The following is a 17,142-nucleotide window of genomic DNA, read 5'->3' as shown; positions in this document are numbered from 1 at the left end:
GCTTGTTTGCTTTGAGAAATAAAAAAAAACAGGCTCAAGAAAAATGTGACCTGCCTTTCTCAATCCAAATCATGTAAAAACTTCTGGTGTAATGAATCCAAACCTTAATTTAATTCCTGGAGAATATCCGCTTGTTTGTTGTGCACAAACTTTGATTTCATTGAGATGGATTGTTGAGAATCGTGAGAGCCTTGTCGGAACAGTGAAGTGATGTGGGTGAGGAGTGGGTGGTGTATGGCGCTCATTCATTATTCATGAGATGGGTGGGCAGAGTGTAAGTGGCAGTGACAGACAGAAACTTTATTACTGAAGTGTATCAACTCTTCTAGGGTTCTTGACCTGATATTTGAAGGACATAGGCTCTAATTAGTATACTGCACGAACAAGAATCATTTTGTTGAGAAAAATCGTTGGAATTATTGATGCGTTGGGGAAACCAGAGAGATGGGGAGGACAGAGCCCTGATTTGAGAGCGGTAGGTACTGACAACTTGTTGTTCGAGTCATACTAACATGACTTGTGGTTCATTGTATATTTACATTAATAATGTGGCAAACAAAGATTTGAACAGTCATCTAATAGAACTACATACTGACTCCACAGACATTCAGGGAGTTCATTATCATGACAGATTGAGACACAGTTGAATCACCTGTTCTTATATTTGTGTGATAAACTATTCTCTTAGAGAATGTGATACAGCGGTGTGATCTAAGTGCTGGAGATGTGAGTGGTGGGAATAACTAAGTACATTTATACTCAAGCATTGTACTCAAGTACAATTTTGAGGAATCGAGTATTTTCATTTGATGCCACTTAATGCTTCTACTCCACTGCATTTCAGAGAGACCTTTTTTTACTTTTGACTCCGCGGCGTTTACCGGCGTTTCATTTCCAGTAATTTGTGCTGGATTTTATCTGCATGACATGACTGTGTACAGTAGATATCCTGTATTTTTCTTAACTCAATTTGAGAACAGGAGAGCTGGTGAAGGAATACGTTGCTTGGTTCCATGTACTGTAAAGATGGGGACACTGGTCGAACCAGCGCTGCTGCTTCTTTTATGGCAGAGTCTTTGGGCTTTGGACATCCCTCTGGAAAGTGAGTCAGTCACTTAACGTGCATGTAATATATGATACGTATTGTCTTAAGCTATACGTCTCTCATAAACTAAGCTGATTTATTTCTCTGCCGGCAGTCAGACAGCCCCCGACCATCATAAAGCAGTCGATGAAGGAGCATATTATTGACCCCAAAGACACCATGGTCATAGAGTGTGAAGCCAAAGGAAACCCTCATCCCATGTAAGAGCTGATGTAGCCCTCTGAAGAGGTTTGTTTACACTCGTATAATCATCTGCAAACCACCTCACTGTTTTTTCTGTCTTCTTTTACACTTTTTGCTCAATAATGAAGTTTCTCATGGAGACGTAATGGGAAGTATTTCAACGTGGCACGTGACGCTCAAGCTTCGATGCGAAGGCGTTCAGGGACTCTGGACATCTATGCCTGGAACAATCCAGAACAGTATGAGGCAGAGTATCAGTGCATTGCCTCCAATGAGTATGGATCTGCATACTCCAACAAGATCAGACTACGGCTATACAGTAAGATCATTATTGGGACGGTTACAGATCAAACTATTTATTTGTAAATATAAAGAGGCCTCATTGTGTGTAGTGACACAATATGGACATCACTTTGGAATGAAATACAGCTAGCAAACTTTTTCAACTAAACACTGCAGATCTATGCAGCAGTATTTTTTCATATTTTCTATATAATATGTTGTGGACGTGCAAAGCATATGAATGTCAACTTATGTGATTTGTGATGATACTTTAATTTGACTTTCTTTGAGAATTCAGCTGCATTACTCTTTACTGTTGAGTGGATATTTTCTTAAAGTGCAAGAAGAATTATACCAAAAATCAACTACAAAAATACCTTGAAGATGAAAGGATAAGTCAAGCTTTATTCTGTATTGTGGCATAAACCCAAGACCAAAACTAACAATGTGTTAGTCTGTCCTGCAGTACTTTACGACATCCCTGTCTGTAGCACATAAAGCTTTAAAGACACAAAGTCACAAATATATACTTTTTCTTTATTTAAAAAGCTGTAGTGTAGTTATTTTTAGCAGACATTCGTCAAACAGGAGTATACAGTGTATTTGATAGGGACTATTTTCAGCTCCAGATTTGATGCGAGTGACGGCAGGACGGTTTAGGTGAGATTGACTCAAAATAAATAACGGTGAGGCTTACTGATGTCTATTAATAGTGTTTGGACAACAATGGAGCTCTATGGCACAGAAAATAAATAAACTGTATTAAGCTTAAGCTACAGAATCAATACATGATGGTAGGATGAATTCACTGCCTGTTTTTAACTTTTCATGAGATTCTGAGTACCAGACAAGTCCTACAATATACTATAACAACATCTGATAGTTGATTAGCTCAGTTATTAGTATGTTGCCGTTCAGATTTGTAATGTGTTCTGTACTGTTGTGACAATAACAAAACCCAACCTTGCTGCTCAGTGGAGACATGTAAGCCTCTGTGTTTGTGAAGGAGCTCCTGTTTGGCCAAGGGAGGTTCTGGAGCCTGTGGTGGTCAGCGCTGGCTTGCCTCTGGTCCTGTCCTGTGACCCGCCGGTAGGCCCGCCGAAACCTGAAACCTACTGGATGTCCAGCTGTAAGAGTCTCCCGAGAGTTACTTCTCTAAATGTTTGAATCAATAAGGCTCAACAAGGAGTCATTTTAATGATCTGCCAATCAAACAAGCTTTAAAAGAATTCTAGAAATTCCTGTGAACTGACTTTATTTTTCACACCATCTCAGGCTCATATGCGAGGCCTTTCAACTGGCCCGTTCAGACAGCTTTCCCCACCATGCAGCCTGTGCGGCCGGACCGCAGGGTATCTATGGGAGTAAACGGAGATCTGTATTTCTCCAACGTCCTGTTCAACGACTCTGCCGCCGATTACTGCTGCAATGCCCGCTTCCCCTACAGGAATGTCATCCAGCAGAAGATGCCTGTGGTCGTTAAAGTGCTTACAAGTGAGTATGATTGTGTGTTCACAGTGTCCATTTTTGGTTCGCAAAATATTACTTTACAGTTGTAATGTGCAGTGGTGGAAAGTAACTAAATAAGTGCAATTTGAGGTACTTGTACTTTATAATTCTTTATAATTATACTCACAAGCTACCAGTAGTTAATATAAAAATAAGACCCATCCTTACCAGCTGCAACATGAAAGTAATGTACACATAAATGCCTCAAACATTCATTCAATAATGCAATACCATGATAGACATTGTTCTGAAATGGGTCATTCTGCATAATAAGTACATTTTTATATTTTGATGGAAATTATTTTTTTTACTTTTGCTTGAGTAACATTTTGAATGCAGGATTTTTACTTGTAACAGAATATTTCTACACTGCGGTATTGCTACCTTTCACTTAAATAACTTTTACTTCAACTACTGGTAACCCGATATGGGCCGAACCTAAAAGCTCAGCAAATTACTAAATGCAATGGATGTAGTAGATGAAACAAATAAAACAGGTTGGACTTAGAGACCTGTGGGAGGAGGTTTGGCTTGATTCATGGCAGGGCTCTTTGGCCTGTTGTCGGTCAGGTGAAACAGTTTCTATTTGTACCCTGTGGTAATTGCAAAAGACCATTTGAAAATTAAAAAAAAAAACATGCACTCCATGCAGAACACGTTAGAAGATATTTAATTAGTTGTATTTCTTATTTTCTCATGAATTAATTTGTCGAAGACAGATCTGATCATATTTACATGTGTAGTTTTCCTGTTCATCTTCATACTGCATCTCTGTTTTCTGCCAAAAAAACACTCATTGGGAACTGATTCAAAGGTTTACAAACCCAAACTGTTCTGTTCATCTATAATACCTTGACGTTTTCAAACCAAACTGTTACACTCATAACAATATATTTCTTTCCCATGAACTCCTTGTGTTTTTTTGTGATTATTATACTTATAAAATGGACCGTTTTGTATTATGTCAGACTGTACCCTAAACAGACTCCTTGTTTGCTCCAACTAAACTTACTTACTGTGGTGAGTGTGTGCACAGCTTCAGCTGTGCTCTCTTATTTTCTGAGTCACATGTTTCATGGTCAGACAGGGTTTGTGAATGCGTGTGACTGGTGTGTTCTGGTTTGTTCCGGTTTGTCTCCTCTGCAGCTCGCACAGTAGCCGAGGCTGCCCCCACCTGGCTGTCTCCCACAGGCTCGTCCAGCTCCATACTGGTCCTGCAAGGGGAAGAACTTCTCCTGGAGTGTATTGCTGCAGGAGTGTAAGTGTCAACTCAAGATCACAAGATATTCTGCAACTGAAGGTCTTTTTTTAATAGAATATCAATGTTACAGTTTAAAAAAAAGCCACTTTGTCTATATTCTCTCTTTGGTATAATTTTGATTTCATGAGAGTGGTTCTGTGTAAAGCCTTGTTTCTCATCATCAAGGCCAACTCCTCGTATTACATGGACCAAGAATGGTGATGACCTGCTGGTATCGCCCCGCACGAAAGTAAAGAACTTCAACAAGATGATTCAAATCCCAAAGGCGTCTTTTGATGATGTGGGTGAATACACTTGCGCTGCTACGAATAAGATTGGATACATTGAGCGCACGATAACCGTCAGGATCAAAGGTGAGGGTCACTTTCAGATACGATTTGTCGTTATCTACCTCACAATAGTGTTGAAACAACGAGATGACTTGTATTTGACAGCGGCTCCCTTCTGGCTGGAGAAACCCACTGATCTGGTCTTGGCCCCGGAGGAAAATGGACGCCTGTTGTGTCGTTCTGATGGGGCTCCGCGTCCCACAGTCAGCTGGTTCATCAACGGGGAACCTATTGAAAGTACGATTTTGGAGTGCATGCGTACTGGCTGTCAAAGTGAATCGAAATAACTCTTGCCGTTTTTCTTTTTTCCAGCGGCTACACCTCAGCCTAACAGACAGGTGTCAGGAGACACGCTGACTTTACAGAGTGTGACCGCTGCAAACACTGCCGTCTATCAGTGCAATGTTTCCAATCAGTTTGGGTACATGATGGCCAACGCTTTTGTCAACGTGCTACGTAAGTCACCACACAATTATTTTGGAACTGTAATATATTAGGTGTCTTGGTGATTTGGTATATAACAATGAACAAAGTGCAAAGGTAACGTTAAAGTAGAGACACAGTATAAAAAGATAAATGTACATTAGAAAATAAAGGAAATACGTTAAAGATACATCTGTTTTTAAAGTGGGAGAGCTGTACAGTTTTGTGCAGGAATGTGTAAAATATTGACCCATGTGCAATTGTATAAAGAATAATTGTTATTATAAATGATCAATGTTTCTCTATAGATGCAACGCCGCGTATTGTTGGGCTCAGGAATGAACTCATCAAAGTGATAGAGGGCAGTCATTCCTTCCTAGACTGCCGCTACTTTGGTTCTCCGGTACCCGAGTTGCGATGGTGAGAAGACGCTGTTCGAGAATTTAATAGTGTTCAGACATTAGCTCACAGTTTGTGTGTGTGTGTGTGTTCTTGATTCTGGCCAAACAGGTCCAAATATGGACAGGGTACTCTTGAAGGAAATCGTTTTAAGACCCACAGTAACGGGACTCTGGAGATCAAACAAATACGGATCGAGGACCAGGGAACTTACCTGTGTGTAGTCAGCAACGTCGCAGGAAGAGATGAGAGTCAAGTCCGAATAGAGGTCAAAGGTGAGGGTCACACAGTTTTATACGAAACTTATTTTACTTTAAATTCTTTGATTGTGTGATCCATCATGTGTTTTTGCACCCACTCTTCTCAGAGCCCACTTTAATTGTCACAAGACCACAGAGCATGAAAGTCATCCGTGGAAGCGATGTGCGCTTTGAGTGCGGTGTACAAGCAGATGTAACTACTCCCGTCACAACCAGCTGGATAAAAGACAAAAAGCATGTCACTCTTGGCTGGAGGTACGTCATTTTATGAATGAATTATTTTCATTATTTTGTTTTAGTGTGGACCAATCAGCGTCTTGAGCTCACCAGTTAGTACTCTTTTGTATCCTCAGGATCAGTCTGGATGAATCAAATCTGGTCATCACTAATGTAAACAGAGGTGATGAGGGTAATTATACCTGTGTCATCAAGAGTGAGCTGGACCAGAAGTCTGCCTCAGCACGCCTAATGGTGATGGGTATGGCATGTTTAAAATAAATGACATTTCATCAAGCATACGGCATGTTTGGCTTTTTAATTGTTCATGCATGTTTGTGTGTAGACCGTCCAGATCCTCCCACTAAGTTGGAGTTGTCCGATCCATATGAACGCAGCGTAAGACTGAGTTGGGTAGCTGGATACAGCAACCACAACCCTATAACAGGTAAGAGCTATTCAACTGAATAAACTCACAGAAATAAGTCTTGTTTTGGGACATTATTGTTGTATTTATCATACATTTTCAGCTATATTTCTGCATGTATTGCTGTGTTACAGAGTACTTAGTGCAGTATGATGATGATGACTGGTTGCCTGGTAAGTGGAGAAACCTCTCAACGTACCCAGGGAACCTCAACTCTGTCATTCTGCATCTTACACCTTTCACCTACTATGAGTTTCGTGTAATCGCCATCAATGAAATCGGAATGAGTCGCCCCAGTCGTCCATCCTCGCGCTTCCAGAGCAGCGGTGCTCGTGGGTTTGATTTTTCTTAAATGCACTCTTGTTTGCAGACACATATTTTAAGATAGCACATTTTCAAGGAACAGTTCGATATTTTGTGAAATACTTTTCTTGCAAAGAGTTAGATAACAAGATCGATCCTACTCTCATGTCTTTACACAGACATTTATATGTTATGGTATGCTAACATCTCCTGCCCAGGGGTTTAGATTTATTTCAATACATAGTGGTATCAATCTTTTTATCTTACTTGCAAGAAATGTAATAAGTGTATTTCCTGTAGTGCTGGACTCTTTCTTTAAAGCTAACATCTTACCACTGCATTGGTTCTCCTGCACAGCCCCAGATATCATCCCAAAGAACGTAAAGGGTGTGGGTACATGGAGGAATAACATGGAGATCAGCTGGGAGGTAAAGAACCAAAACAAAAACACTTTCATATTCATCTTGACTGTTGACGATATTCATTTCGATAACAATGAAATCGAACTATGTCCCTGTTGACCATGCTTTCAGCCTCTGACCTACAGAGAGTGGAACGGGCCCCACCTGAAGTATCTGGTGTGGTGGAGAAGGAGAGAATCCCGAGAGGAGTGGAAGAATGCAACCACTAAATGGCTGAAGTACTACATCTACGATGCAGATACCTTCACTCCGTATGACATCAAAGTCCAGGCTGTCAATGACTTTGGGTTGGGTCCAGAGTCTCCTGTTGTCATCGGTTACTCTGGGGAGGACCGTAAGTGCCTAAATCCTCTGCATTATATAGATGAGGACCAAACACAGGAAAAACTAACTTCATGTGTCTTTTGGGGAGTCCGGTGTAGACAGCGGATATCCGGGCCAAGACGTCCTTTTTTTCCGTGCGCTGCTCATTGTTAACAGTCTGATCAGCAACTTGAGATGCGGGACTGGAGTTCGGAGTTGAGAGTTAAGACAACGCCATCTCTGTTTTCCTCAGGTCCCTTAACTGCACCCCTGAACCTGAGAGTGTCTGACATCGAGAACACTCAGGTGACTTTGCACTGGGATTCAGTGACACGCGGCTCAATGATGGGCGAACTGAAGGAATACAAGGTGTGTCTCTCGTACATTTTTTACTGGATAATGGCCTTTGAATAAAGCTTGCATTTATGATGATAGACAACAATAGAAATTGAGAACACACTGTATGTTTTGGGAGAGTCCACTGTCCACTTTTATAAAAGCCTTTCTGTTTCTTTTTTTCTGTGTTTATTTGTTTGTTAATTTGATTTGTTTCAACTGATTTTAACAAACAGTATATTAACAAACAGTATGTTATTTTAAGAATGTTTTGGTTTTTTTCACCAATCATTTTTGTGATAATTAGCTCAGGTGTTTGAGATGTGGCTCATGTTTTTGACTGGTTGTTACAGACCATGACTTTAGCATAGAGATGTTAACAAAGCATACATACAGTATGAATAACTGGATTTTTTTTTCTTGAAAAGTTGCTACCAAAAACAACAATACAGTGCTTTCAGCATCATCAAAATGCTGGGTTTGTTGCTTCCCATCTCTCAGGCCTACTATTGGAGGGACACCAGCCAGCTGAGGTGGCTGAGTGTCAATAGAGGGATGAAGTATAAAGCGTTTCCAGACAATGATTCAGAACCCTCTGGGGTCCTCACCGGGCTCATTCCCTACAGCAACTACAAGTTGTATATAGTCGTGGCAAACAATCGATATGAAGGGCCGCCCAGTAATAGTATCCACTTCTCAACGCCTGAGGGAGGTAAGAAAAAGTCACAAATTCCACAACCAAGGAACAAGAGAACAAAGCTTATGTGCGTCGTCTCCTGCTGTGTTTTTGTCTGTAGTACCATCTGCTCCCAGATCGTTCAGGATCCAACAGCGACATCTAGACAGTATTTATGTCGACTGGGACCTTCCAGCAGAACCCAACGGTGTCATTACTGGATATTCCCTCAAGTACCAGACAGGTACCCCAATCCAACATCTGAAACACTGTCAAATAACTCACAATTTAGTTTTCTGCACTGTGCCTGGGAGAAACAGCAAGGCTTTAATGATGGAAAAGAAAAACGCTCATTTTACTAATTCGACAAAGATTTCCACATGTCACTGAAGTCCACACCCCCGTAGCACACAATAGCACACTTAAATATGCACAAACTAATTACCACTGAAGTATGTTCTTGAGAGGGTAATGAACACTTGTGTGGGCACTCTCCGAGCAGGTACGCTACTCAATAGCTCAGTTGTGTGCACTCTACCGGCATCAAGGGTGCTCCTAACACACTGGAATGTCCACTCTCTCCACAGTGAATGCCACCAGGGGAGAGGAGTTGCGAGTTGAGGAGTTCACTCCAAATATTACAAGTTTCTCACTCCGGCGATACGACCGCTACACTCGTTACAGATTCTCCGTGGCGGCACAAACTCGGATCGGGATAGGGGAATGGCATACGGAGGAGTCGCCCCACTACACCACTGAAAGTACTTTACTGCTTCGTGCAACACATTTGGTGGTCTACCAAATAAACACTTTGAAGTGCTGAGTGGATGCTGACTTTGATGTGCGTGCACATATTTGTGTGTCTCAGCGTACGCTCAGGACCAGGTGGACATCACCACTCAGGGCTGGTTCATCGGGATTATGTGTGCTGTGGCTCTCATCGTGCTCATCCTACTCATAGTCTGCTTCATCAAGAGGAGCCGAGGGGGGAAATACCCAGGTACACATTGGTGATTCCCCTTACTATGCCATGCCCAATAGCGCCACACTGTAGCTCTTATTACAGTGTAGCTTGTTGTAATTTCAGTACGGGAAAAAAAAGATATTTCATTGGAGCCAGTGGATGACAAAGATCAGGAGGGATCATTTGACTACAGGTAAGCATTACAGTGGACAGAAAAAGATACTCATTTTTTAATTTAGCACTTCTTATTGTCAAGTTATTGGTCTGATCTACCGAATCTTTCCTGTTTCCAAGGTGTGCAACAGCATTATTATTATTTTATAATAGCGTGGTAATAATACTCATTATTTATCACCTTATTTATAACTCTTTGATCACACTTGAATTATTTTCTGTTTTTTTTCTATTTACTCTACCATTTCTATCTAAACCTTTATTCTCCCCGAACCTCAACCCTGTTCTTTCCCCACTGAACCACTCAAGGTCTCTTGAAAGGTATGAGAAGTCTAAATATTGACACATTGATACTTGTTTGGAGCTATAAATAAAATATTCATAACATAATATTGGAACTGTAACAAGCATTTTATGAGTGGATGATGAATGAAATGAGATAAAATCATCGATCCTGTCACACAAATGATCTCATACAAGCTCTCTTCATATTCTAGGATAGCACGTATCTCCACTCTGCCTTATCCCCGGCGGTATGTACATGACCATCTTAAATGTATTGATACATCAGGTTTAGTTGAACCCTTTATCATGTATTTCTTCTAGTGCTGACACAATGCACCAAGATTTCATTTGTTTGCCCTGTTTTGTAGAGAGGAGGAAAGGGGGCTTCAAAGAGGCCATCTGTCCAGGGAGGCAATGATGAAGCGGTCAGACAGTGACGACAGTCTGGTGGACTATGGTGAAGGAGGCGAGATGCCGTTCAACGAGGACGGCTCGTTCATCGGCCAGTACACAGGAACCAGGAGAGACGTCAGGGAGTTGGACTTTGGTGCAAGTCTGGAGCTCCACTCTCCAATGAAAACCATCTACTCCCTGGCGTAAAGCTCAAAATTCAAACTGCCTCCCTGTTTGTCATGTGACTTTACCGTGCTTGTACCCTCCACCTTGAATTAAGAACTTGTGGTGCTTGTGGTTTGTCTGCAGAAGGGAACAGCAACTTTCCTGCATTTAAAGAAAATGGCAAAATAGTTGGAACAATACTTGAGATGAGATGCTTGTTCATCTGATGAAAAGCAAGCTTTACCTTTTGTGTTTTGTATTGCATTTCCTGTAAATAAAAATGCTGTGTGTTTGTGCTTATGCATGAGTACATGTTCAGTTATCCTGTCAATGGAGAGACACTCGCTGCACATCAGAGGAGACAGAAGTGGATCAGTTTATCATGTTGATAAAAGCAGTTACAAGGACCAACTTTACTACTGTTTTTACATATTTTTCTTTCAGCTAATTTTAATAATCAGATTTGTGTTTTTTTACGTGTGTTGGCTGTTTAAAATAAGGGCGGCATACCATACTTTTACGATCAAGGGGGCCAGAATATACTCCCTGAACTTAGATCACATACTCTTTGTTTTATACGCCAGTGTTTATGGTGCAGTGTGAGAGCATAAAAGTGTTGTTGGTGATAGCTGGAGGATTATAAAATATCTCCAGGCACTAATGATTCATCTGCACGGTCAGTTTGCAAATTGTTCTCTGCTGGGAGGCAAGAGGTCAAACCTTTTAGGGAATCATAAAGCCGCCATAAACCAGCTGTAAAATCAGAAGTTGCTTGTGCTTCACTATGAACTTGACTTAACTGTATCCCCATTTTCCTCACGATGAAGATGGGTAGAAATCATTAATCTTGATGTAAGCTTTAGTTTATTTGACCCCTAACATTATCTGTGTATTACCACAGTTATGTCCTTAATGTAAATAAAGTGGAAATATTTATTTCTAGCATGTTTGTTGTGACTATGAATGTTGAATTCAGCTCCTTTGTTTCCTAATTTTAAAAGGGGTGATTTATTAGTCTTTGAATATAATTACTTTTGAACCTTTTGCAGGTATCTGTGTTCACATCCTCAGGACAATTTATCCAATGTACAGAATACCTGTGAGTGTAAGATAACTTTCACTTATGTACGCTTCCTATAAAGCTACAACCAGAAAACGGCTAACTTTGTTTAGCATAAAGACTAGAAACAGGGAAACAGCTATCTTAGCTCTGTTCAAAGCTAACAAAAACTACCTAGAGCACATGTACAATAATGACAATTCACTGTTTTACAGGGGGTTGCATGGTCCTGTTGTCCCCCTTTTCCAGTCGTTGTGCTAAGCTATGTTAGCTGGTTGCAGCTTCATATTTACCATGACAGTGGAATCAGACTTCACACCTTATTCTTGCAAGAAAGCGAATATGCGTATCACCCCAAGTGTTCTTTTAACTGTCGGCATCACTTGGTCTTTCAAACAGCTTAAAGCAAAACCTGAAAATATATTTCTATCTTATTGAACTCTGGCCATTTAGTTGGCATTCAAGATAACGCATAGTTACATCATCAAAGGATCATACATCTTAACGGAAAAAGACATCTTATCTATGACGTCAACATTTATCAGGCCTCTGATATGATACTGTGATCCCTGTCATTTTATTATTGCACCCCTCTGATTGTAGGAGGGAACAACCAAATCATAAAGTATCGATTAATATACCGGTACAAGGCTTTTCCTTTGTTGAGTTCTTAGTTAATGCATTATCAAGGGGTCATGACAAGTCCAGGGCAAACAAAAAAATAGCAACTCATAATGTATAAACTGTGCGTGATGTAATAACTGAGCACAATGTAATGATTCAAATGAATAATAATAATAATAATCAGTTCAATATCATCAATCTGTTGAAGTCTCTTGAACGTGTGACAAAATTAAGGACTACAAGAAATCCAGTGACCTGGACAAAAGAGAACCTTTACGGAGAATATGCTGATTTTAATAGAATGGGTGTTTCTTAGCATGTGAAATAATTGTTCCATGCATAAGCCTTCCAGTTATTTTAATATGAAGTTAAATTGGTCTGAAAACAGAAAACACACAAGTATCTGCAAGCGGAAAATCGTCCTCACGAGGAAGCACACAAGCTGTTCAAGACTAAGATGAGAAAAAATGCAAGAAACCAGTGTCTTTGCAAATGTCATGATCTGGAATTGTTTTTTTCAAGGATCAACCTGGATACATATCAATAGTTGTTCTGAAAATGAAAAGTTGGGTTGAGAAAGGTGTAAAAATGATCAGTAACAACTAGAGGCTACTAAAGTTGTCGTTACCATGGAAACCATTTCAATCCTAATGTCATATAAAATACAATGCATCACACCATGTGTTTATAGGTCATCTTATCTGCATCAATTGACGAGCTCCCTTGACCTGAGCGACTTTACAGAGGCAAGTTGATACAATTTAATGCACTCTGATCCAGTTTTATCTGGCAATAAAAATAGATACCATCTTCAATTCATGTCATCGTCATCCTCTCACTGTAGTGTAATGTGACCGATTTCACAGCGACAAGTATCTCCTCCTGAAGGATCCATTGCACCTCACTGCCGCCCTTTGTCCCTTTCTGATCATACCTATAAAAAGGACTCCCAGGTAGATCATTGGCACATCCAGCCAATCGCTGAGAACAGGTAAGCCTTAGCACTCAGGTTTCAGTAGCCTATATTTTATTATGTGTAGCATTACCTATAGTACAGCCTCTAGATGGTAAACTGGTTCCAGTCTACAAAAACTATATTGCAATCTCATAAAGATTCATAATCCTTTATTTTTTTTATTTTTAAGTTGCAGCTCTGAGGTAAAGACTGCCACAACATGGCTCGACTAACAATTTTGGCTGGTAAGTTACATTCTTTCAGTTGTTCATTGATTCACTATCTTGTGCAAATAAAAAAATGACAATTAAATGTTGTTTTTAAGGTCTGTCCGTTTTGATGTGTCTCCAGATGGGTATGCATTCATTATTTAACTTCTTTATATTACATTGTCATGTGCTTCTTCATCCCCATGACCTGAAATAGAAACTCAACTCGAATCATTTTGACCCTCTCCAAAAGTGTCTTCCACCAAACTGGTGTGCTACTTCACAAACTGGTCCCAGTATAGACCGGGTGCTGGCAAATATCTGCCTGCCAATGTAGATCCCAACCTCTGCACACACCTGATCTACGCCTTTTCAATAATGAACCATGCTAACGAGCTGTCGCCCTATGAGTGGAATGATGATGTCCTCTACAAATCCTTCAATGGCCTGAAGAACAGGTGAGTTGTTGTACTTGAAATGGAATATTCCTACATTGTGGGACTGCTACTTTTACAGTACCAATAAAGGATCTAACGTGTTCCTTCACTAATTCATTGCTAATCTACATGTTTATCCTGCACAGAAACCCCCAGCTGAAGACTCTGCTGGGTGTTGGGGGGTGGAACTTTGGAACAACACAGTGAGTCAACAAGGTTTTAACAGCAAGGCATCCTGAGGCCGTTAATTATAGTATGTCATATAAGAATGAGAACATCATCAACAGTGTAGCTATAACTTTTTTCACATGATTACAGATTTACCATCATGGTAACATCGGCTGCCAACCGCGAGAGATTCATCCAGTCTTCAATCAGATTCTTGAGGCTGCATGGCTTTGACGGGCTGGACCTGGACTGGGAGTATCCTGGAGCACGAGGAAGCCCACTGGAAGACAAGCAGAGATTCACAGGGCTCTGCCAGGTCAGTTTGTAAAATCTACACCTCCCTTATCCTGATCACCATTGACATCATCCCGCCGGATGCCGCACCAACACAGCATCCTTGTTTGAGATAATACAGCAATGTGATTATAAATATTCTCACACCGTACACATGATTAGCCTCAACTATTTCCTCTTGCATTTAGGAAATACTCGCTGCCTTCAAAAAAGAAGCCACTGAGACCAGAAAACCACGATTGCTGCTGACAGCTGCAGTGGCTGCAGGGAAAGGAAACATCGACAATGGTTATGAGATTGCTGAGGTCTCCAAGTGAGTTCCTGTGAAGTAGTCATTTAGTTTCAAAGTCGATTAAAAGAAATGACTTTCTCTCTATTTTGTGATATCATGCTTGTCTACCAGGTACCTAGACTTTATAAATGTCATGACCTATGACTTCCACGGAGCATGGGACCCATTCACTGGTCACAACAGCCCTCTGTACCGCAGCTCTTACGATCAAGGCGACAACATCTACTACAATGTGGTGAGTGAAATTCTCAACAAAATTCTATTATCATCCTCAGTACCTAACAGGTATTGTTTTTATAAGAGACAATGCGTAGGACTTTCCTTAAAAAAAATGCATAGCATTAATAATCCTTTAATTCCTTATAACCCACTAAAGTGTGTGGAGTGGTCTGTAGGGACCCTGCCCTCTGCCTATATTTTCTCTTTTACTTTCATTTTGCTGTGTTTCGAGCTGTTTCTGGACACCACCTCTATAAAATCATAGCGACCAGGTGCCAGACGATAAGCATGCATTCAAAAGTAAGCTATGAAAATGTCAAAAATGGTAAAAAGCCAAGCGGACAATGCTCGTTCCAAAACGAGTGATTCTGTAGTTGGCTTTCTCCTTAACCCACGTTGAGCTGGGGAGGAGGGGCCAACTCTCAATGTTGTGTTAACAAACCCTACAAATTGTTCCTTTAAGAAATGCTTGATTTTATTTTACATTTTCTTTTCACAGGACTTTGCAATGAAATATTGGAGAGACCATGGTGCTCCTCTTGAAAAGCTCATAATTGGATTTGCTACATATGGACGCACATTCCGCACATCAGCATCAGCTAACGGTGTTGGAGCATCAACCAGCGGACCAGCCTCTGCTGGGCCCTACACCCGTGAAGCTGGGTTTTGGTCCTACTATGAGGTCAGCGAAGGTTCAACACAAGAGCAACAATAAAACACAATGTAATACATAATTAATATGAACTTAGTGCAAATTCATTTAATACAAGGTCAACATAAATTGTTTCAAACTAAGACATCAGAAATGTTGAGGGTGTTTAAATATTATTTTCTTCTATTTTTACAGATTTGCACTTTCCTCAAAAGAGCCAGTCTCCACTGGATTGATGAACAAAGTGTGCCCTATGCCATAAAAGGAAATGAGTGGGTTGGGTTTGACAACAGGCAAAGCTATGAGATCAAGGTAATTAGTAACATAGCATTCTCCACATCCGCTTAGGAGATAATAAGAACAAAGTAAAAGTAGCATGTCGCTATCACTACTTGCCAGCTATCGGTATCTTTGTGTCCTAAATGAGTACGTGCAGGTACAGCTGATCACAATGAAGCTGCACAGACAGCACGAACACTTTTCAATACCTTGCAAACACAACCTGTCTGGAATATTTTCGCTGGGTCATTACAGTTGTTTTCTTTTGCATTTTTGCTTTGTCAAAATTGTTCATGTACACAACACAAAGATGAGCAAATATATACTTAACAGCAGTCACAAACACATTCACCACTCAGTTGGCTGAGTGCAATCTGCATGATAGAGAGTCAATCTACTTTCAGACTGAACCAATGAGAGCAGAGCTGGATAACCCTATCAGATACTCAACAAAACAAGCTTTTATAGGAAATAAAATATTCATTATACATGTATTCGATCCGTTATGTCATTGGATTATTATTAAAACAACAACACTTGCATTTTCAACTGAAGCACTTTCTCTAACGTATCTTCCATAGGCACAGTATTTGAAGGATAACAAATTTGGAGGAGCCTTCATCTGGTCTCTAGATCTGGATGATTTTTCTGGACAGTTCTGTGGCCAGGGAAAATATCCACTCATTAGTTATCTGCGCTCTCTTCTGGATGCAGGTAAATCTGACTTCAACACTGCACAAAAAAAAAAGTTGTATCATCTTCACCTAACAAATAAAATCTTCCACAATCTATTGAATTTAAATTAATTTTTGTCTTACTAGATTTTCCACCTCCACCGCTTATAACCACACCTGTACCAGAGATTACTACAAATTTCCCCGAGCCAGCCAACAGCACAACAACCACCGTTCCCCGAACAACTACCACTGCCAAACCAACTACCACAGGTGTCTCTGGAAGTAGTTTCTGTAGTGACAAGTCTGACGGCCTCTACGTAAATGACATGAACCGCAACTCCTTTTATCAGTGTGTTCATAGACACACTTATGTCCAGCTATGTCCAGCTAATCTTGTTTTCAGAAAAAGATGCAACTGCTGTGACTGGGCTTAAATAAATGTCTTCCTTCATGAAACAAAACTCTTTTATCTTTTTTTGTCTTTTATTTAAAAAATGTTCCATTTGATTTAATTGTATAGACTTTTTAAATAAATAAAACAGAATTACATGATTCTGACATGAAACTTCACAAAAAAGACTGCAGAACACAACAACAACATCAACTTGTTGCTTATGACCTTCACATTAGGGATTCCATTTGAAATGAATGATCTCCAAGTCGTATGGAAAACAATTTGTGGAGAAGATTGTGTTACTATATTAGTCTATTTTCTACTGTACTATACATCGAGACACACTCCTGGCTTCATACATCTGCCTGGCTTGCAGTTTGTAAAAAGAAGATTCACTTTCTAGCAGAACACTGACCCTGAACACACAGAGAAGCTTTTCCTGGTCTGCCTAAACAAGTGCTGTGAAG

General features: G+C 40.3%; 2 protein-coding genes across 2 annotated transcripts; both read left to right on the top strand.

The window, feature by feature from the left end:
• The first annotated feature begins 348 nt into the window (after positions 1-348).
• On the top strand, positions 349-10,715 carry nfascb (neurofascin homolog (chicken) b). The gene is made up of 26 exons (XM_079272996.1): positions 349-475; positions 981-1,102; positions 1,200-1,305; positions 1,417-1,607; positions 2,577-2,699; positions 2,846-3,064; positions 4,226-4,337; positions 4,506-4,693; positions 4,775-4,906; positions 4,982-5,125; positions 5,401-5,512; positions 5,603-5,766; positions 5,859-6,006; positions 6,105-6,229; positions 6,314-6,415; positions 6,529-6,726; positions 7,055-7,125; positions 7,231-7,453; positions 7,676-7,791; positions 8,260-8,470; positions 8,556-8,678; positions 9,022-9,195; positions 9,303-9,434; positions 9,522-9,591; positions 10,070-10,105; positions 10,226-10,715. The coding sequence occupies exons 2-26, from the start codon at positions 1,027-1,029 to the stop codon at positions 10,455-10,457; spliced, it is 3,528 nt and encodes a 1,175-aa protein (XP_079129122.1). The 5' UTR covers positions 349-475; positions 981-1,026; the 3' UTR covers positions 10,458-10,715.
• Positions 10,716-13,274: 2,559 nt separating this feature from the next.
• On the top strand, positions 13,275-16,715 carry LOC306781172 (acidic mammalian chitinase-like; the record flags this gene model as incomplete). Its single annotated transcript, XM_079273916.1, has 11 exons — positions 13,275-13,299; positions 13,380-13,409; positions 13,517-13,721; positions 13,847-13,903; positions 14,019-14,184; positions 14,351-14,475; positions 14,566-14,689; positions 15,173-15,355; positions 15,521-15,637; positions 16,186-16,318; positions 16,426-16,715. The coding sequence occupies 11 exons, from the start codon at positions 13,275-13,277 to the stop codon at positions 16,713-16,715; spliced, it is 1,455 nt and encodes a 484-aa protein (XP_079130042.1).
• Positions 16,716-17,142: the final 427 nt, after the last annotated feature.

This window comes from Melanostigma gelatinosum, assembly GCF_949748355.1.
Source record: "Melanostigma gelatinosum genome assembly, chromosome: 8".
Lineage (NCBI taxonomy): Eukaryota > Metazoa > Chordata > Actinopteri > Perciformes > Zoarcidae > Melanostigma > Melanostigma gelatinosum.
Note: the sequence above shows the minus strand (reverse complement) of the source record. Positions and strands in the feature narration are given on the sequence as shown.

Excerpts from the sequence above, each read along its gene's own strand:
- nfascb (XM_079272996.1), top strand. The coding sequence starts at position 1,027 with ATGGGGACACTGGTCGAACCAGCGCTGCTGCTTCTTTTATGGCAGAGT. Across the intron at positions 4,694-4,774 it reads GATAACCGTCAGGATCAAAG|CGGCTCCCTTCTGGCTGGAG; the intron begins GTGAGGGTCACT and ends TGTATTTGACAG. Across the intron at positions 7,792-8,259 it reads GCGAACTGAAGGAATACAAG|GCCTACTATTGGAGGGACAC; the intron begins GTGTGTCTCTCG and ends CCCATCTCTCAG.